The sequence below is a fragment of the Sipha flava genome, unplaced genomic scaffold (assembly GCF_003268045.1).
Source record: "Sipha flava isolate LNK unplaced genomic scaffold, YSA_version1 232_pilon_pilon, whole genome shotgun sequence".
Classification (NCBI taxonomy): Eukaryota; Metazoa; Arthropoda; class Insecta; order Hemiptera; family Aphididae; genus Sipha; species Sipha flava.
The window spans coordinates 1,317,234-1,340,335 of record NW_020272869.1 but is presented as its reverse complement, the minus strand read 5'-3'; the positions used below and the strand labels follow the sequence as shown (position 1 = coordinate 1,340,335).

The 23,102-nt window shown below is 28.3% G+C and overlaps 1 protein-coding gene across 1 annotated transcript in view; it reads left to right on the top strand.

Annotated features, from left to right (window-relative positions):
* Window positions 1-22,823, top strand: part of LOC112683709 (matrix metalloproteinase-2-like) — a 55,262-nt gene extending 32,439 nt beyond the window's left edge. Inside the window, exons 5-10 of the mRNA XM_025554859.1 lie at window positions 19,492-19,638; window positions 19,762-19,904; window positions 20,009-20,167; window positions 20,673-21,086; window positions 21,397-21,663; window positions 22,032-22,823. Coding sequence (XP_025410644.1) covers window positions 19,492-19,638; window positions 19,762-19,904; window positions 20,009-20,167; window positions 20,673-21,086; window positions 21,397-21,663; window positions 22,032-22,372 — 1,471 coding nt within the window. The 3' untranslated portion in view covers window positions 22,373-22,823. The remainder of the gene's footprint in view (window positions 1-19,491; window positions 19,639-19,761; window positions 19,905-20,008; window positions 20,168-20,672; window positions 21,087-21,396; window positions 21,664-22,031) is intronic.
* The last annotated feature ends 279 nt before the right edge of the window (window positions 22,824-23,102 follow it).

Here is a 23,102-nt window from a genome sequence, read left to right as displayed (position 1 = left end):
ACTCGATCGGTATATTATAGGCATAGAGATTATTGTAAATACATCAGCAGACAAACAATAATCTAATCCCGAGTTTCCTCTCTCAAGCATCATCGATCTAACGACCCACACAATCCACCACACCACTGAAGTTAAATGTATTGGAAGGGATGGAAACTGGCACATATTGTTTTATAGGCTCATGCTAAACCGACGGTATTCGATGTTATGTGTAGACCTATATGTATATATTTATAGACGTTCCAGATGCGAGAGGTTAGCCGCTTGGGTCTAAGGGTTCAACATATAGGACGATGCCAAAGAAGGCTCATATTACCGAAAAATACCGACCTATCCGTACTGTGTAACAGCTTCAGTATATATATAATAATATACATACATATATACGTATATATTAAGATTGAAAACCCTTCACCAGATTTGCGATATTCGTTGTTTTTAAGGTAAGCTGAAACAAGCTGAAAAATAATCTCGGAAAGAAAAAGAAATCATTGAAATAAACATTTTTTTATATTATTATTTTGTCCATATTATAAAACATTTTATCATATTTACGAAGGTTTTTAAATTCTAAACTTAATAATTAAGAAGTAGAGAAATTTTTTCACATTTATAACGAAAAATTAATTTTATTTAACGTTATACTTTATGTGTTTTATTTTGATTCAGTTTCCTCTAATGAAACCAATGTTAATATAATTAACTTTCACGATCATAATTTATTTATATTTAAATTAATTATCCATAAGTTAAGTACCTAGTTAAATAGTAACATTGTATAGTCAGTGGCGTGATAAACGATATTTTCCTAATGCAATAGCTAGAAACGTATGAAGAGGCTGGGTATCCCTAGGCTCGTGTATTTATGAACATATTTTATTTAAATAATGCAATTAATTGGCTAATTGCATGCATTGAAAAATAATTTAATATTCACAAATGGTAAATAGGTTAGGTATTTGAAAGCCCTATAGATTTAGGAATTTTTTAGGATATTAAGAAAATCTTTCAGATAGTATAATTGAAGATATATATGTTATGTAGTATGGGGAGGGGGAGGGGAAAGTTATTATTTAAATACTTTGCTTAAGATTTGAAATATGCTTGCCACGCCCCTGTGTATAGTATATAGTTATATAAGTATAATCGTAAACTATTAGTCTTAACTATTAACATTTATTTATGCGACAGGATTTAGCCGTTTCTGAAAACCAATTCTACTAAATTAGTTCCAACTAAGTTTTTTTAAAGTTCAATAAATTTAGGTTTGTTTTGATTACATGAAGAAAAAAAATTGTTGAAAAGACAAAAAAAATGTGGGGTTCAAAATGTAAATAGTATTTTTGAGTATTATACTATTTCATTACTTGTACTTGTTAACAACTTGAACAGGAAAAGACCTCGCGGCAGACCGAAGCAGCGTTGGATAGATGTAGTCAAAAGAGATATCCAGGAGTTAAGACCAGATTGGCATGGAGACCTAATGCATGCATATAATAGAGAAGAGTGGAAGAATTTGATATTGGCAGCAAAGGGCCTAAATGGCCTATAATGCTATAAAAAAAAAAAAAAAAAATACTATTTCATTGAATTTACTTATTTTCTATTAATTTATGGGGACCGGTCAAATGCAACTTATAACGCAATTAATTAAGTTCCCGACACAATACGCACGCGTTCTGAAGCGATCAATTATTTTCTGTGCCGTCAGTCAATTGTATTACATAATCATCTTCCTTCTTTGGACGTACCTCACTGGAAGTAACGCCCACTTATGTCTTACTCAAGTTGCTTTAAATTGAGAACACAAAGAATTGTAGCCGAATTGAAATTGTAAATTGTTGTTAAACTTATACGTTATAGGAGTTAAAAACATGTGCAAAGCACAATATTATTTTCATTTTATTTATTTCAGAGATATAAATGAGCATGTACTCAAAGGACTAAATTATCGACAAAAACTTTTAAAAACATGCATAGTTTATCAATATAATATTATAGGCTATTCGAATTATGAACAAGAGTTGATAAAAACCCATCGCGATTTTGTGTAGATTAAAGTCTTATTTTGACATTATTAATTTGTTCCTGCCAAAATGTAATAATTTTGAATTAAAGCCATAATTGGGTGGCTCTATTCGTTTGTATAAAAACACAAAATATAGGCATACGTCGTAAAACAAAATTAATTCTATCGTCTCATAATCTACATGGTTGTTTACATATGGTATACGACCTTTTACCGCGATCGTATATGTCCGCATCCCATATTACATTTAATCACTATTTAGAAGGAATCCCTAACGTTTGCTATTTTTGACCCCACTATTTTATTAATAAGACGTTAAATCATAGTAATAAATTAATCTGTTTAGTTTGTATGTAAATATTTATTTTAACCGAAGAATCGAGCGTTTTCATTAAGGTCCTAACGTATTTTTCCTTATAATTTTCTTTATCCGAAAACATTTATATACGTTTTATACAAAATATAAATATTATATCATGTAAACACCACTCGTTTTCATAAAATGATATTATGTAACGTTAAAATTAAGGATAAAGGCGAACATTGACGATGGACCCTTAACGATCGACTATACGTGGTAATACTTATAATATAATGTACCTATGCTTCAAAAACAGTTGTCTCGTCTCCAATATACTAAATTTGAAATATCGTTATAATGATTTTCGTCGTAATTGTTTGTTATTATTCCACCAAGCTGTACTAGTTAAAATAATGCATTCCAATTAAATTGTTTTATTTTGTTAACTATTATATATTCATATTGCATTTCAAATGAAACTCAACAAAAGTTTGAAAGTAATAAAAATTCTTAAGATCAAATAAATACCGATGCTTATAATATTGAGTATATTTTCTGAAATAGTATAACATACTAATTTTTATTTTATATCAATACAAAGTGAACACATTTATACATGTTTTCACTTATATGTGTGTGTATATTTATATCATTAGTTATAATATCGGTTACTTAACATTATTTATTGAATTATAAAGTATATATATATATTTGATTACTAAAATAGAGTATAATAAAATAATAAATGCACTACTTATAGTTTTAAAAATCTTAAGTTTCCTATACGGATTCAATATCTTACCATACCTTGATTATTGTAATAAAAATAATAATGATATGGCATTCATTGTAAAGTTCTAAATTATGCCACACAAAAAAATAAAAAAATAGTTGCAATTAAAATCATAATCCATAATATATATATTAATAATAATATTTTCACATATTGAAGTTCAAATACTTTTAAAACTGAATATTTTTACATAATAATCTACTTCATGTTACATATTACATTAAAACTTCTGAGCACATCGATCCTTTTAAAAAGTATTTGAAAGTAAGTATTTTTTATTACAAATACACTGCTTTAGTTTCTATTTAAAACAGTTTTTGTTTTCAAATTTCTCAAAAATAACAATATAGTGTGCAATGTTTGTCTAAATTTCATTTTATGAAGAGACTATATTGCACTTTTATTGCTTCAAAAATTGTTTTTAAAAAAACTCACTTCATTATAAAACCGATATAGTTTCTATCCATTCCCCTAGGAATCTATAAAAGTAATTATTAATGTTACTTTTTTTTTTTATTTCAGTTTAAAAAATAAAAATACCATATAAATTAGAAAACTAACATGATATTAAAAAAAAAAAAATCGTTAATTTTCCACGGTAAATATGTCTATAATGATTTTGTGTTAAAATATCTATATGTTGAATTAAAGTATAGAACTTATATATACAATCTACCTTTAATATGCTTAAATTATAATTTTATTTTAATTAATTTTATTTTAAATTATAATTTTATTTTAATATGTATTAGATATGTAAATGAAATATCCAAAAAAAGCTTAAATTAGTATTGGTAAAATCTTTTATTCACATAATACTAATTGTACGCCATATTTTTATAGTACCTATACATCGTAATAACGTTCAAATTAGTTTTGCATTTTCAACACAGGTCGAGTTCGATGATAATATTAAATAGTACCTAATAATGTAAAGCTCGTTTCATTTATTTTATCAAGCGTACAACTTATTTAAATTACTTCTCGATGAGACTGTCCGAAATGATACACACACCACTGCAATTATGCTATCGTAATATTATTTTAATTTACACTCAAGCTCTTTAACCGGTCCATTTCCCATCACGACCATCAGTAATTTCAATTAACTACCCAGTAATTGTTTTTTACATTAATTTTAATTTCTCGAAGATAACGTTTATTGCAAATATTATAAGGTAGTATAGCTAACAAGTAGTAGATATGTATATTATAATCATAATTTTCATCAATCTTCGTGATTTACTGAATTTAAAATTTAATTTTAAGTTATATTTTAACAAAATATATTTCATATTATTAATTAGAAATTACTGTAATTTTTTTAAAGCATTATATGCAAAGGGACAACAAAATATTATCAGCATTAAACTTTTTCGCTATGATTTTTTTTACAATAAGGCTTTAAAAATAAAATCTAATTTTTTTAGCCATACAATAAAAAATTAAAATAGTTTTTTTATAGTCTTATAGAATCATGGAGTTTTAAATCATCTTACTAAAATATTTATTTTAATAAAAAAAATGATTTGTTTAAGGCATTTCGACTAAACTGGTAAATATTAAATTTAATTATATATATTATCAGCAAAATGCTTTTGGAAGTAAATTTAAGTTAGCTAATCAATTTTGTTTGCTAAATATTAATTGTAAAAATCATAATTTTTAGTTATACTATTGATTTTTTTTTTTGTGTATGCATGGACATTATAGACAATTATATAAGTACCAAACTTCATAACCCGATTTCTCTCGGAACAGTCTTGGCCGGAACATAGTTTTTAATGAATTATTACCTTACACTATTTAAATCCTAGTATGATGTAAATGTTATAAAAAAAATTAAATTAAATTTCAAATGAATCGGTTTGGTAGTTTTGGTTGTACACTGAATTACCTGGTTTCGCATTACGGAACTGTTTCTGTTAGTGCCAATATTTTTGAAAATCCTATTTTATTGCATATTTAAAGTATTGAGAAGACCATTATGTCAGTTTTTTAAGTTCATATGATCTGCCTTTTTTGAGATGTAGCTATGATCAGTGAGTGAGTGGTATTTTTACGTATATCAATTTAAAATTTTTGGTACTGCATACAAAAAATACATTAAAATTTTAAATAATACTAAATTGTTTTTATTTTTAAATTAAATTTAAATTTTGAAGAGATTTAATAATTTTTACAGGTTTTTCATTTTTTCATCAGTTTTGAATAATTACCAAGAAAATTAAGCTAATTTATACAGTATCTTTTTTTTTTATGATTTCATATCATATCACAGAAGAACTTTTCTTTTACTCGCTCAAAAATTGTTTGAAGGAAAAAACTTCATAGTAAAATTATAACTCAACTTTAAATCAATTTAAAAAAACTTAACAAATACATTCTAATAGTATTCGGTAAAAATGTACAAAGAAAAAAATATCAGAGTTCAAAATTTCAAGTACCAAAAATGCCAAGCTCAGAGAAAAATATAAGTATTTTTTAATTCTTTGTACTCAAAATACAAGAATGAAAACAAGTTTAATTTAATTATTTCATTAAAATAATAATTACTGCTCAAGAAATTGTAATTTAAATTAGTAATAATTATAATAATAATAATTAATATAATAATAAATATTAATACATTGTAAATTAATAAATATAAATAATAATAAATAATAATTATTTTTGTTAATCTTTATCTAAAAATTATTAAAATTATACGTTTTAATTAACTTTTTTTCTTCTATATGAAAATTTACTTTTGTGTATGAACAATTTTGTAAGTGACATTTTTATACCTGAACATTTGTGTAAATGGATATTTATGTATTTGGAAAATTTTTGCCATGAATATTTATAACGTAGACATTTTTATCTAGACTTTAGTCAAATATAAGAATGATAAAGGTTATAGGTATAGTAATAATTTGAAATATTAATATTATGTTAAGACTGAAAAGAGTTTTAAGATTTTTTTTCATTATTTTCGATTTTTATATTAAATTATATTTATTTTAAAGTATTAAATACAAAATAACATTAAAAGTTGTATTACAGTTTTAATTCAATGATTATATTAACGAAAAGATTTTTAATCACCCAGAAATTAAGATTCAATAAATAATGTTTTGTTATCTATAAATTACAATTTATTTAAATTATGATTACAATAAATCACAATGTATAGAATACAGCAGTGAATATTTTTTAAAGTTCTAATATATTTACTAGTATATTCCTAATATTGTTTATTTTAATAGCTTTTTTGCATTAAAAATTTTTAAATAATTAAACAAACTTTTTAAAGCTCCTGTTATAATAAATTAAAACTTTTAAACTTTAAGATTCGATCAATATAATCATGTTTGATATTTAATTATTGACGACGCTCTCTCAGATTAAATTTTAACATCTTACCGTTACGTAACAAGATTATATATTGTCAATAACTTTGTGTATGTTACATATTAAAACACACATGCACCAAACTGGTTTTAACAATTTCGGGTAAAAATATAGGAAAAGATTTTTTTTTTTTAATAAATATTTAAACTATTTTCTGTAGAATTTGCCTTTGTAATTTTTTATTTTCATGACTTGGTATTATTATTAAATTAAATTTGCTTATATATATATATATATATATATATATATATATAAGTATATATTTCAATTATTTGAAATATATGTGTGCAAACATGTGACTGCAAAAAATTCAATTCATAATAACTTTGGTTTTAATACCATTATAAATAATAGTTTAGTTTTATATAGATCATGTACCGTATTTTCGGTAAACTTACAATTATTAATAATATATTAACATCGGGATACAATAATTATAATTATTCATTATCGTACAAAGAAAAAATCTACTAACTAGATCGGAAATCACGAGCACTTTATAATATGCTTTATAATAAATTCTCTATATTTTTTGTGTTATCACTTTGGATTCTTGGATTCCTGTAACTTCATAATAATATAATAATAATGAAATTTACAAAAATCATTAAAGGTGAAATCACGCATAATTCCGTCACGGTAGGCCAAGGTAACACAATCGGATGTGTACTACAATATAACAGTATACCTAATGCATATCGTTAAAATCACTATACTAATTCGGTCACAATACTTAAGCCAGTCGACTTTTAAAGGGTTTGACCTTTGTAATAATTCACATTTCATACGAACCGTGACGATATTTTGTAAAGGTCGATCTTTTGTTGACGCTACGCTACCTACCGCCGTAAGGGACGAACGGACGTGTTGTGGTCCTCTGTAATAAAATATAGGTAATATACGTGTGTTTATGATAATAAAAATAATAATACTGAGTGTATGGCTTGTAGCCGGTTCCCTAGAGAAAAAGAAATACCATGTGGAAATTTGTTATTACTTTAATTTCATATTTACACACATTCACTGGCAAAGGGACTGCAGTGCGGTGTTTTGTAAACGAAAAAAGCATTTTTTATCATCCTGGAATTTCTACACTAAACAATTATTATTATAAAATATATCAACATAGAAACAGAAAAAAAATGTTCTATAATAATAATAAGCAGATTTCTCGCGGAAATATATATTTATATGGGTATATATATATGTGTGTGTAAAGACATATGGATGAAAGAGCGTGAAACGGGTACATGGATGTTCGTTACAGCAGCCATATGCATGTCTGTTAATCAACGCGTAATACATGTTTGTGTTTAACTATCAGTATCAGTGAATCCGATAAAAAATGTACTCTATTCTCATTTTAGCGTTGTATTTAGTGTTTTATATTATATTTTGTTCGTATAACCATGCGTTGAGCTATCGCGGTTCGCCTCTCTGCTATAGCAACATCATGTCCTGTTTTATATTATACAATTTATAATCACAGAACAGAACTAACATATATACACACACACACACACACAACAATATATACAGGATGTATCACCAAGATTTGATATTTTCCCGAGTAATTTCAATGTAAAATTGACATTATCTTCATGTATTCTATACATATCACATTATATATATATATATATATATATATACGCATAAATAATGTAGTATGATAAAAATATATATTATGATATCGTACGTCTGATTAGTCCATTACGTGTGTGTACTGTATAGTGTAATGTGTCTGTTATGTTATTACGAAAATCGACTCATAGCCCCTTGGGAACGACTGGGCGTCGTCGTCGACAATGGTGATCGCTGCTATATCATTATATGCGATAACTTCAAATGAACATATAACTACAATAGATTCGCCTAGCAACTCTCTTATACACTCATACTGATACGGCTTCGGTTTCTAGCCCGCCCTCCACGATAAGAATATTGCAATAATATTGTACATTAAATGAACGATATATCAAAATATTCGTACGCATTGTTATACTAAAACACTTAATATATACATTTTAATTATTACAAATCGAGAGCTCCTCCTATTTTGCTGGTCCACTACTATCGATAAAATCGTAATATAATATCACTATAATTATCAATGTGCTAATAATAAGTCAATATTAGACAGATTTAATAATACACTAATGCATATAAAATCGGTGTCTCTTACATCTCTAAATAAAAAATGTTGATTAGTTTATGTAGCAAGTAAACACAGAAATTTCGAATGAGTTCTTAAAATTTCTAGATTTTAAACTAAAATCTTAATTATTTTGTGGAAATAAAATATCTTTTATCGTAAGGTTTACGTGATCTACAACGCAAAACGCACCGATCTATCCAAAACAAATAATTTTTCATTTAGGTCCGTTTTGGATCAATGACCTACGAGTATAACTATTAATCTGATCTTCATACAGTAGTTTGGTATCGAATCGATGGAATAAAATTTGGACGTTTTTAAGGGCATTAATTATTTATTTTATACGTATCACTACACGAATATCGGACATGTAATGACTTTAAAATAATATACAAGTAATACTTCAATAGGTAACCGTCATTAACCCATTAAGGCGGTAGCAACAGTAGTGAAATATGAACACACTATACGATCGTCATTATTATATATTGATATCGTTTAAAAATAAAAATCAAACAAAAAAGTTAAAACTTTTCAACTATTACGTATAAATCATTATTGTGGCTCATGAATGTTTAAATGTTAACACAGTGCGAGGGGAGACAAATCTGATTAGGTTAATGTTCAAACAGGGAAAAACTATATTTACAAATAATATGTATATGAGACACGAGAATATATATTTTGTCTAAATTTTAACCTAATTACGAAATGAATATCTTATATAAAACAAACTAACATTAACACAATACTAGACTAACATCCGCGAATACGCGGTTTTTTTTATATTAAAATATTTAAGACTAAAATTAGCCATGGATTTAATTCAAAAAATGTACCCAGTCAGTGTAGTAGTTATTAAAACGGACATCATACTCCACGAAACATAATGACATTTATTTTGATTTTTTCTTCAAGTTTGGTATTCAAAATAAGTAAAACTAAAAGTTAACTGTATGAAAGTTTTTGGTCTATTGTTATGTACGAATAAATAAAGACAACATAAGTTAATAATTATTAAAACTGATTTACTTACAGTTGAAACAAGAGTAAGCAGTTAATATTTATAAAAAACAAAAACCTCATAAATGTGACTACAAATTTTAAAATGTACAATTTGTTACGTATTATTATAAAATTGTTTTATTATTATAAGAAGCGATATTATGTGAATTTAAATTATCAGAGTATTTTTGTTTTGAATGTCATCTATTTATATTTCAATGGTACACAAGTAATTGTGATATAATTACATGCTAATTGTAATTTTCAGTCATTAAAGCTTAAACTGAAAAATATTAACTGTAGATAGTTCAAATTTTAAAAATATAAAAAAAAATTATACGTCTACCCTAATCTCTAGTAAAATTAATATTATTTAAAATATTAAATTTTAATCAAAAATTAAATTAAGGAAGTATTTACTGATATTTAGCGCACAAGTGGTATCTGTTAATGTTATAATTCGGTCAAATATATGTAATTCATAGAAATTAATAATTGTATAATTTATCGACGACATAAGGCCATATGAAAGAAATTTTTTATATATTAAAATGTTGACTGACGAGTAAGTAGGATTGAATATCGGATGAAAAAAATATGTTTTTTTTTTATTATTGTGATTATCTACAATAAGTTTAACTATACATTAAAATTATTATTGCAACATTGTTTACACGTTTCATTCGTGAACAACTAATGGAAGAGATTACCTAAAATTTAAATGTACACCATATACATTATAAAGATTATAAAGCTAGTCGATAGTTGAGGTGTTTATGTTCTACCTCTACGAGTTCCCGTCGAAACATTAAACATCCAGTCGGTTTCTGTATAAAATTTCAAATGATACTCGCGTATATCCTTAGCTATGCGGTGCCCAACGTTATGAGTACCACCCCTTGTGTACACCTATCACGTGTATCCACGAACACGACGGTGGGGTGCAACATTATTGTCGTGCTACGTGTGTTGACCTCGCGGAATAAATATGTATCTAATACGTCGTCGTCGCGAACAGCTTACGCCGAGACGAGACGCACTTCCGATTCGCCTTCATAAACGCTATCTCCGGTTCTGTTTGGTTGTGCGTGCGCGTGCGTGTGGGTGTGCACGTGTGCGTGTGTACGTGTGTGTTTGATAGCACGAGGGTCTTGTTCGGGGGTGTCGCTATATAAACGTGCGACGAGGCGCTGGAAACGAACACTCCTGCAACGGTCTTCTCTCGTGCAACGTCTCGGCGGCGGCGAACATCGGAAGCATTGCGAATCGTGTTGACGACCGAAAAGCGCATCATCTTCCAATCGGACAACGGTCGACGATGACGACCGATCGCGTAAGTACGTGTACACAATAGCCCGCGAACCGTTTCCTGTGCTACGCGCGTACCCTACTCGTGTAGTGAACCAACGTGCGTTCGTGTGTGTGTGTGTGTGTGTGTATGTGCCAAGAGAAAAAATTTAATCGAAATTTGTGTACCATGTACGTATGGGCGATAAATTAATATTTTATTGTTAAAAACGATTTAGTATCTTATGAATTCGTTGTAATCGTCGTTATTTTGCCGTTTCGACACCAGTTCACCGATCATATATTAGTATTTTTCTGAACACAGTCCTCGATGAGGACTTAAGGTTAATTTCAATTTTATTTTTTTACGCGATACTTATGATATATGTAAGCAGTGCGTAACCGAACAGTTTTTGAAATGAAACTATTTTGCATTTTATAGTGTGTACAGGTTTGTGCGATTTTAACTACGTGTACAATACTTTAACCGTATCTATTAGCGATAAAATAAACATGCGACTGTACGAAAATATTTAAAGATCACTATTTATGTATGTATAGATCGTATTAAAACTTAAATATTTTTAAATCTATTCATATGACGCATCATGTATTTTTTTTTCATAAGTATTTTGTAGTCTGTTAATTTTTTTTGTATGTATTGTCATTTTTAAATACATAACATTTTTATTTATATTTTTTTCACGTTTAAGAGTTTAAAATTTTGCGATATTTATTAATTTATACTCTAATTCTTTATAGTATAAAATAACTCTAATGTTTTCATAATTTACTCAAATTCAATGTAGGTATGCATTATTTAAATGAAGCTGCAAAAGTGAGTATGTTATAACAAATGTTGTTGAGTTTTACATTACACATGTAGTCCTTAAATAACAGATGTTTTCCACTTCATTTTTTTATTTATGACTTACTTTTGTAATTTGATATTAAAAAATCTCACTTCGTTGCATTTCATTTAAGCACGTATAAAAATATTTAAAAAGAGATTATTTCATTATTCACATCCCAATTTAAATTCTGCATCATTGTATATATATATTATATTATAATTCACATATTACATCAATTCGTTTCTAGACGTAATTTATAAAGAATATTCTCAGATTAAATAATTTCTTAACGTAGATAAACTTACTTTTATGCGTTTCAACGACTTTCATGTACAAGTGGACATCTTGATAGCTTTTTAAATATAATATAATAATCATATATACCCTATAGCTGGCGTCGTATCCTACCGCTATAAATATAAAAATATCTACTCCTCTAGTCTTCACGTCTGAAGCTTACGACTTTTTGACATTTTGAAAATTGTACGTTGCCGATACTAGGTAACGGCATAGCCCGTAAACAACCCGCGCACTGCTCAGTAAAATAATAATAATTTCGCAGGATATTCCCGACACTCTAGCTATAGATAAGCACAAGCACAAATGGAAGGGTTGTTGAAAAGAGCTTTTAGGTGAACCCACTCTAAGTTCTCTTTTCATTAAGTCGCTACATGTGCCGCGCCCACTCCATTTACGTATTTTTAAAGCTCATATTTTTTTATTAAATAACTTCGCCAATACCATCTTTTTGCACGCACACGAGTCCTGGCCATATAAATTCTCAGAACTTATGAACATTTTTTTTGCCGTTACAAACAGTTTATTGTGTTTACGAACGGATCAAGAAAATAAATCTGTATAATATATCCGAGACGTGAATGTTAAGAAAAAAAAGTAATTTAGGTATTATTACATGTAAAATTATATGAAAAAAATCAATGGATATTCAGAGTTACTCACTCAATTTGGATGTGATGTTCAAATTGGTGCCACCACAACCTCCTTGAGTGAGCGACTCGGGGATCTACATACTCGTCGTCAACATAATAGTTTGTAAATATGTAATTTAATATAAATCTATCATTATTATTATTATATATATATATATATATATATATATATATATATATATATATATATTTGCGTATTTCAATAACTGTCAATAATGTCATGATTCAAATATTTTTTTATCGAAATTATAATTATGTTCGTTAATCATATATTAGCTATGTAAATATTATTTTATGAATTTTTTTATTAGTTTTTTTTATAAAAAATTGATTTTTTATAATCATAGTCTTATAATATAATAATAATTTAAGTTTAGAAACTAAATAGTTTATATGTCACCTGGAGTGTTATTTATGTAATATTAATGTATTATTTTTTTTTAACTAGTATATTATATATTATGTAGCTTATGTAGTTTTAGAAATAATGAAATGTTGTTAAATCTTACAAATATTATCATCAGTTTTAATAATTAAATATAAAATTGTTTTCTAAACAACAGATACATCGATTCATAAATTATTTCTTAATACATTTATATACATTAAAATATATTACACTGAGTTATTTTTAGTAACTTAACATAAAATTATTTTAACAATGTAATCTCTAATTGATTATTAACAAGGTTTAATTAATATTATAAATACTTTAAAATAGTTTTTATAAAATATTCTAAAAATTATAAGTGAATCAATTTTGTGTAATTGTTTTCTATAGTATAATTTGTTCTATTATTTGTAAATATTATGTTCTATGATGGTTAATCAATGTGATAGGTTTAACTTTTTTTGTCATGAATTAGCTGTATAAAAGGAAACAATGAAAATAAAAATAAATTTAAAACAAAATTAATCAATTTCAACCTGAAATTAAAACAAATATGGGGTCATTGTTCTATCAAATCATGTTAGTGTTTTTATTTTTATTGCATAAAATGCGACCTAAATGATTATAAACCATTTATAATAAAAACGATATAAAGCTGGTGATTTAATAAACAACGTACGGTAAGAGAATTTAATTATATTTAAAACTTCAATATAAAGTTCCAGTATAAAGTCATCTATATTCACGTATCCTATTTAAACTTACATTTATACAATTCCTATCTATATCTAATATAAAATAAATGTTAATACTTTTTGTAGTAATAAATATTAAGTAATAATATATCAATATTTAAATGTTTTAAATAATTGATTTTAGTAATAACCATTGTTATAAATACTTATTAATTATGCAAAAATAATTAATAATTATACAAATTAATACGATAGAGATTCTACAAGTTCTTTTAGAAAAAATCCATTCTCTTATTTATGCATAGACATCATGTACATTCATAAAATAGGTACAGCATACGAGGAGCCTTAACGTTTATTGTCGTATTGTTCTCGTATCACTAATAGAAAATGATTTTCATAGGAAAATGTATATGTCGCTATAGATGGTTAAACAAAATATATTAGTGTTCTATAAAAATTAAACACATTATGATTATACGCATTGGCGCAATAAGATGGGCTTGGGGGCTTAGACACTTCAACTGCCCAAAAAAGTTGGGTAATTTGCTTCTATGATTATATGATAACCAATTTCAAAAGTTATTGACCTTTTTACCCTTGTCTTTTTTATTGAAACATTGTCTCTCTCAAATTATATTATATTATACACATATAAGAAATTAGAATATTAGCTACTAAAATCTATGTCTCTTTAAATTTTTTCTTCAATATATTAAATATATTAAAATTAAAAAAAAAAAAAAAAATTACAAATTTTGTACGTACAATTCACCTCGGAACATTATCTACAGTTTTTATTTTAATAATGTATTATATACACACATGGTTTAGAATAAAATATTAAACAAATAGGTGTTTATGGTATAAAATATATTTAATAACGATACCAAATTAGTAGGTAGTTATTAATTCGTTATTAATTGTTAAAACAAACGGTAGGCATATAAAAATTAGATATTTATTCGTTTTTATTATAATCCATAGATATTTACAAATTTTAAACAATATATTCAGGGCGAGAAAAATGTATGTATTATTATTTTTATTATTATATTATTTTTTGTTTTACATGTGTAAATTATTTTTATATTCATTTCAATTTAAAAAAAAAACTTTTGACTTTTACATCAACCTTATTTTTACAAGTTATCCTAACTTATGGATTTATTGAAATTTCCAATATAATATTAAATAAATAATGATTTAAATAAATCTCTATTATTAACAATAATAATTATAATCTCCTTTAGACTTGGTCTTAGATACATTTACAAAGACGTTTATCCTTTAAACTGCTATGCGCTGAAATTATTGGTTTTTTTTTTTTTTTAATTAGACTAGGAACACACGGATGTTATTTTACTGCGTCGTAATTTTACGGCACATTTTGTTAAAGTACATAAAAATGAATAAAGTTTTGCACCGTAAAATTAACGTGTGACATTTCGAAAACTGTCATATGCACCTTGACTTTATCCTTGTCGAAATGCATTAAAATGATACGTAGGGAGCATATTAGTGGTAATAAAACGCACTACCGATTATTATTTTATTTTTAATTGATTGACTATCGAACGATTGAGAACGTTGTACTTTTTGGCCGAACGATTGAGAACACTTAAAATTAACAAAGAACTTACCACTGACCCAAAAAAAACCCTGAAAAACGATACGAATGAGAACCAATTTATGTGCAACGTTGCTATAGTTTACCATATCATTTATTTGGCTTTTGAAAAATTCAGTATACATACAATAAATATTCTTAATAAAAGTTATAAATTAATAATTACAATCGTATACAAATAAGTGCCTAATAATATGTAATATATAATATGAATAAAAATCAAAAATATGTAGGACTTATAAAAATATCTAATAAATATATGTAGTGAATATATATGTATAAATAATTGTAAAATATGTAGAATTTATAAAATTTATTACTTTCTAATAATATTAGGTCTTCACCTTGTTCGCTTCTTATAATTTTAATTTCGTTTTTTTCCATTTTAATAAATATACTATGTAGTATATTAAATTGACGAACAGTTTGTGCAACGACTGTAAAGCTTAACCGTCATTCTCTCGTATCTAGTATCTAAGTTACTATTAACATCCAGCAAATCCGATATAGAAATCCGATAAATATCAACAAATTATTATGCTCATATTATCGATTGATTACATTTGGCAACGTTAGAAAAAAAAACTCGAGCGTTCTCAATTGTGTTACCAAAAATTACATTCTCAATCGTATTTTACCGAATCGATTGATTCATTTCACATTTGTATAACAAGTATCAACAGTCAACATGTCGTAGAGAAAGATTTAGCTCAATCTGAAATCACGTATTTACATAATTTAGAATAATAAAGAAAATAAACCAGTCGGGTGATATAATGACAAGAAAAGAGGAAACAAATTATAATTATCATTGAATCTTTTCTGATATTTTAAAAAATTGAATTAAATGTACTTTCTAGAGGACGTGTCTTATTTAAAGATTAAATGTACATATTTTTACTTTTTTTTTTAATAAAAATTTGATAACTAAAGATAAAATATTTTTATCTGACATGATGTTGTTGTCTATTTTAGTGATTCTAAACCACCGGTCGGCGATTGAAAGGGTAGACCGATCCCCAAGGGCGTAGGTAGAAATTATGTTCATCGTTCATAACCGCACACTTTTATATCTAAATTCCACATATTTTCGCCAAATTAAACCGTTCAATATTGCACAAATTTATATATAAGTATATATATATCAATTACCTATACATTTATCTAAAATAACATGAGTGCACCTCGAGACTGAGCGGAGTCACTCACTCAATGTGCTTGCTAGGACAGTTAAAAACGAAAATATCCCCCGATTTGCTATGTAACATCACATGCAAAGTATACAAAAAGAAAGGAACTGTTAACCAAATGTGTGCGGTTTTGAACTATCGACCTTTCAAATTTTTTAACAATAGAATAAATAAATAAATATGTGCGGTATTGAACGATGTAAAATATGCGGTTATAAACGGTAAGTGTGCGGTTTTGATGACCGCCGGAAATTATATTATTTATGGGAAGGTTTGATATATTTAGATAATAAATACTTTAATTGTTACCTATTTATTTACTAGCTGGAATTTTGGCAATGATAGAGAGTTGAACCTCAAAAACGCCCCTTACCTATACCACTGCCGATCTATATTGTATTGGACAAATTTATATTTTTAATTTATTATTTAAACACTTTAAACCGTATATGGATACAAGTAAAATATATTTATCAGCACCTAAAATTAATCCTACTATCACAACAATTCGTTTAGGGCATTATGATGAGTATTTCATTGTTTGTCAATGCAGCGTTACATGCGGTTTTTGTTGCGTGTTTTGTTGTTTTTTAAATAATTGTATGTTCGGTAGTTGTTCCGTAGTAGAGTCTAAGCTAGATTTGTTGAGTTAAGAGAATAAATAGAATTATTTTTAATTTAAAAGAAAAGCAATTACATATTAATTACGCAAAATAATTAATGGATTGCAAAAGTTAAGTTAAAAATTTGGTATTTTTAACATTATAAATTCTTACAAAGTTTACTTACAACAATTTTTAGCATGGATAATATATTTTATGCATTAAAAAAAAAAAATCTGATTATGAATAAAGAAAATTTAGAAGGGAACTGCTAAATGTTTGAATCTTTTCATAAATTTTAGAAACTAACGGGATAGACATCAATATAAATACTTTTAAAATTACTATCCAAAATTATTTACAGCCATTGCATGATAATTTTGAAAGTTTTTATTAATTTAACCCAAATCTACGAGACTGAAATTTGTTTGTACAAAATCCGTATAAAACGAACTTATAACATACATTGGGCTTAAAAGAAGAAGAACTTTTGTTAAAGTTAGAGTTATACTGGTTTACAATCTAAATTTAAATAAATGTCTCTGAACAAATTTTGAATTGAAATTAAGGACAAGTATTTCGTGCTGTTCAAAATAGCGATGACAATTTCACTTCCATTTTCTTCTATGTATTTTTTTGAAGCAGGAATTTTCGGAATAACGCTCATAAAAAACTAAAACTAGGAATAAGCTTGATATCATAAATAGTCTACGCTCGGCTTAGACTACTTGAGTGGAACAAAGAGTTACAATTTTCATAACAAAACATGAACATCGTACTAATTCATTTTTATTTAAATAATTATAGATATTTTATATTTATTTTGTATGGTAATATTGTTATATACACCGGTAATATAATATTTTATTAATATATATAATTTATTAATTTAATATATAAAAATGCAATCAAAACTAAGAAAAAAGGAAATGTTTTTGATTTTTTTAGCTAAAATCCTAAAAGAGTCGTAATCCTACTTAATAAGTCATCTGCTAGTCTACAACCTCAAAAAGATTGAGAACCACTGATAGATTATGTATATTTTATTTTATATTAATCTATTTATACTATAGATTTTATAGTTTACACTCTATAATTTAGGTTCACTTGCAAAATAAAAATAAAAGAATATGTGTATGGTATTTTGCATGTGTTACTCTTTTTTGTATACTTAATTTTCTTAATAATTTTTCCATTATAATTGGTGTATAGAAGTTAATTAATAAGTAAAACTAAAATATATAATATCGTTTCTTCATATAATGGAGTGTATTTACATTTTCTTATTGATGTACCTATATAATTTTATTTGTTTTGGAAAGTCGACACACATCCTTAAATTCGTTATATTTAACCATTACAACGCATTGTCTTCCAACCAAAAGCAGAAATGCCCACTGAATTGTTTATAAATTAATGTGAAGCGACGGCTCTCCATGTCTCCTGCAGGGGTAAAATTGTAATAATATGACACTGAAACATAATAAACATCACCGCTCATACATTCTCAGTGATTTTACAGTATGTATCACATGTTCACATCGTGAGTGCCATATGTTGTATATAATGTACAATTATGACAAAAAAAGAAAATGGAGAAGTAAAGAAAAAAATAATACCATGTTATATCGACCTAATGTATTGTATATTTGTATCAATATAATACATACTATGTGTGTATAACAAACATACATAAGCGTGTGTATATTATACATAGTGACGCCGAAACCAAACATTTCAGTTAACGCATATACTCATAACATGAGATGAGACCTGACCACCGATATACCATTGGATTTAGAACCTATTAATATTTTCATTGCATGTACTATATTATGTGATAAATAAGACACGCAGATTAATTTACCAGGCAGTGTGTAGCAACGTGTTGATTACCAACCGAGTTTGTTTATAGTTTACAATAATTGTAATGACCTAACTACTGGAAACTGGACCAACTCGTCCACCACTGAAATATTATTAAAATATAGGGCAACTGCCCTGTCTGAATATAGGGTTCGGCGTCACTGATTTTATATTCATAAAATATAACTAATAATATATAATATATGCATATATCCAAACTGTATAGACTGAACCGATCATGAATATATATAAATCATCATAAATACATACGAGTATATACAGTTCGATATTTTTTTATACTTATTTTTAATAACCGATGAACATATAATAAGAATTGCTATCTGTTTCAGTTTGCGAACGAGGCACCTAGAGCGAATGGATCACGGATGGGTAAGGTCAGATTTACACAAGGCGTTGGAAATTTGGTCCAAACATTCCAAACTCACATTCCGGGAAATAAACAGTGAAACAGCGGATATACTGGTATACTTTGAAAAGTAAGTTTTTTGGTTTCGCGAGAATTGTCAATCGTTATAACTTATAAGTGATTCAAACAAATATATACCACTCGTTAATGTCCTATACGCACAAAGTATAATAAACGCCTGTTTAATGCACAGAGGCTACCACGGCGATGGATATCCTTTCGACGGGCGGGGTCAAGTGTTGGCTCATGCATTTTTCCCGGGCACGGGTCACGGAGGAGACGCGCATTTCGACGTAGAAGAAGATTGGCTGCTGAATGGTGAACAAAACAATGAAGGTACATAATATTATTAGTAATACTTTTGTGGTGTGCCGTAGCGAGAGTAGAGTTATTGTGTGCATTTTGTTAACTTATTTCATTCTATTTTTACGCAATCATAGGGACCAGTTTGTATACAGTGGCTGCGCATGAATTCGGACACTCACTCGGTCTGGCCCACTCGTCGGTTGGAGGTGCGCTGATGTCTCCATGGTACCAAGGCTTACAGTCAGACTTTGAACTGCCCGACGACGATCGGCTGGGTATACAAGTCTTATACGGTAAATACACTACAATAGTCAAGAATATTGCAATGTTGTATTTTACTTTTAATACATCAAATATGTTAGGATGTCTCATGTGATGAATTCCACTCACTCTAAAATTTACTTATGTCCAATACTATCTCCACTTTAACAAGAAGTCGATACCTGATTTTTCCGATTATATATCTAATATAATATAATAATAGTTTTAGGAATAATAAATGAGCCCATATGAGCGGATGAACGCTATGAATCGTTTCAAAAAATAAAGATATGAAATATATAAAAGAAATAAATTATAATTTCAGTAGACTTAATAGAAATTAATATTACAAACACATCATTTTTTTCACTAAGAATTAGATCTATGTGTAAGAAAATTATTGTTTCAGCTATTTTTCGATCTTCATTATATTTTACCGAATACCATATTTTAAACTAAAAAGTTACTTGCATATCAAATACCATTACATTGTATTAAATTAGTGATGTTTGTTTTTTTATCAAACATATCATATAGATTCCAAAAACGACAAGAAATGGGGAAATATACCCGTATATAGACCGGCTGCTCCAAGACCCAACTATCCAAATACCATTCCCCCGAGGACTACGGTCAGGACCACTACTTCCTCTACTTCCACTACTACTCCGAGGACTACTACAACATACACGAATATTAGAACAAGGCAACCAGATATACCTCCAGCTAACGATAAACCGGACTTTTGCAATACAACCTTTGACGCAGTATCGATTATAAGGAAGGACCTATTCTTCTTTAAGGGTAAATACTCGTGGAGATTAGGCGACAAGGGACTGTACTCTGGATATCCAGCACTCATTAGCCGGCTGTGGTATAACCTGCCCGAAGATATGAACCAAGTGGATGCTGTGTATGAAAGACAAGATCACAAAATTGTATTCTTCATCGGTTAGCAAAATTATTTTTAACTTTTTATCTACGCATATTTTATGTGCATGTTTATGTAATGCTCTGAGATTGTTACGTATCTGAATTACTTCATATTTTAATTAATTTAGATAAAAATGTTTATTTAAAAGGTTTTTTTTTCATTAAATTTTCTTATAAAATTTTATTTACAGCCAAATATTTGTATAATATTTATGATCGTTTAAGGAACCTATATCAATAAATAGGGCATTTCATTTTCGGATGTTTAATTAATTTATGTATTGAAAATCAATAATGACCCGTATTAAATTTATCTATAATTACATAGGTCGCAGTTTTTACGTGTTCAATGGAAACATCCTAGTACCAGGATATCCGAAACCGTTAACAGCACTAGGGCTACCAGAAAGACTCGACCACGTAGACGCGGTAACTGTATGGGGCCATAACAGCAAGACGTACATATTCAGTGGAACGGAGTATTGGAGGTATGATGACGAAACTGATCGGATGGAACTGGGCTATCCTCGTGACATAATGACCATATGGAAAGGGGTGGGATACAACCTTAATGCCGCCTTTCAGTGGCATGACGGTAAGTTCTTCTAGAGTTATAAGTTCAATACAGTAAAAATATTTATAACAAATAATAATTATTACGATATAATTATATTTATTAAAAAAAACAGTATAACGTTGTGAGAAAACAACTTAAAAATTTTATTAACCGTAAAGAGCATAAAATACGAAACACTCACAAAAGACTTAACACTGATCGGTGGTTAGGTATAAATAAAAAACACATCCGTGGTATGTATTGGAAAATCAAATCAATTTAAAATTAACATACATAAATTGTACGACACGTTGTAAAGAGAACGCGGTTTTAAATACGAAAACACCTTGCATGCTATTCCCGACGATGTTCGTTATTAATTGCCTACGTATTGTTGTTGTGCACAGGTGCCACTTACTTTTTAAAGAACCGAGGCTTCTGGAAGTTCAACGATCTACGGATGCGCGTTGAACAGGAAGAGCCCAGGTCAATCGGCGAGTTCTGGTTCAATTGTACGACGACCACGGATGGTGGCAAACAACGGCCACCAGTGAGAAGCAAGGGTCGGGTGACCGTGGTTACAGATCGTTCCGCGGGCCGAGGCGGACGATTGCTATCCGAGGCCGAATTTCCCGGCGAAAAGCCTTCCTCGGCCGCCATTGCCAACGGTCTGCTGCAGCCGACGTTTCTATCATTACTTGTGTGGCCGGCAGCAATGTTTTGGAGCTCTACGTGGCGGCTCTTGTGAGCACGTCAGACTACGTCAAGCTTCGGTCGTCGCCTACCCGGCCGGGGAACGTAGTACGGTACATGTGGTTTCAATGCGACGCATACCACGACCCTCCCCCCCTCCTCGTACCCACGGTGTAAACCGTACGGGGCATTGTGGTTGTACATACCTTGACGACTATGCCGAATGCCGTCGCAGCGATTTATTATCGTGTAATATAATTTATTTTGATGTTGAATAACAATCGCTCGAACTTTATTACAATCACGTCCAAGCATATTTAGAGTCGAAATTCAGGGACGTATTTAGACTTTTGCTGCTCCTAATCAACACTACGATTTAGTCTCGTCCCCTCATAAAAAAAAAAAAAATCAACTTTGACGCAATAATTTTTCTTGTTCTCAAATAAAGACTGATGAACAGAACGTCAGAAGCTACACGAGACCTTAAATTCAATCCTGTCATCAAGTCGAAAATAACAACTACTACAAGTGATACCTGTACCGCGAACGAGAACTATTGCGCCGGAAAGTATTATATTCACTATTACTATAATAAATTGGGATAATATCGTGCATTTATGAACGTTTTTAATATCACCTGAACGCGACTATAATTTTAGGCTGCCATTGGTGGGCGTGACTTGAACAGGAGATATTTTCTCGCCAATACAACTCATCTATTACGTTTTGAGTGCCTGAACAAATTTGTGATATTTTTATTTATTTTTTTTTATCAATACTTAATC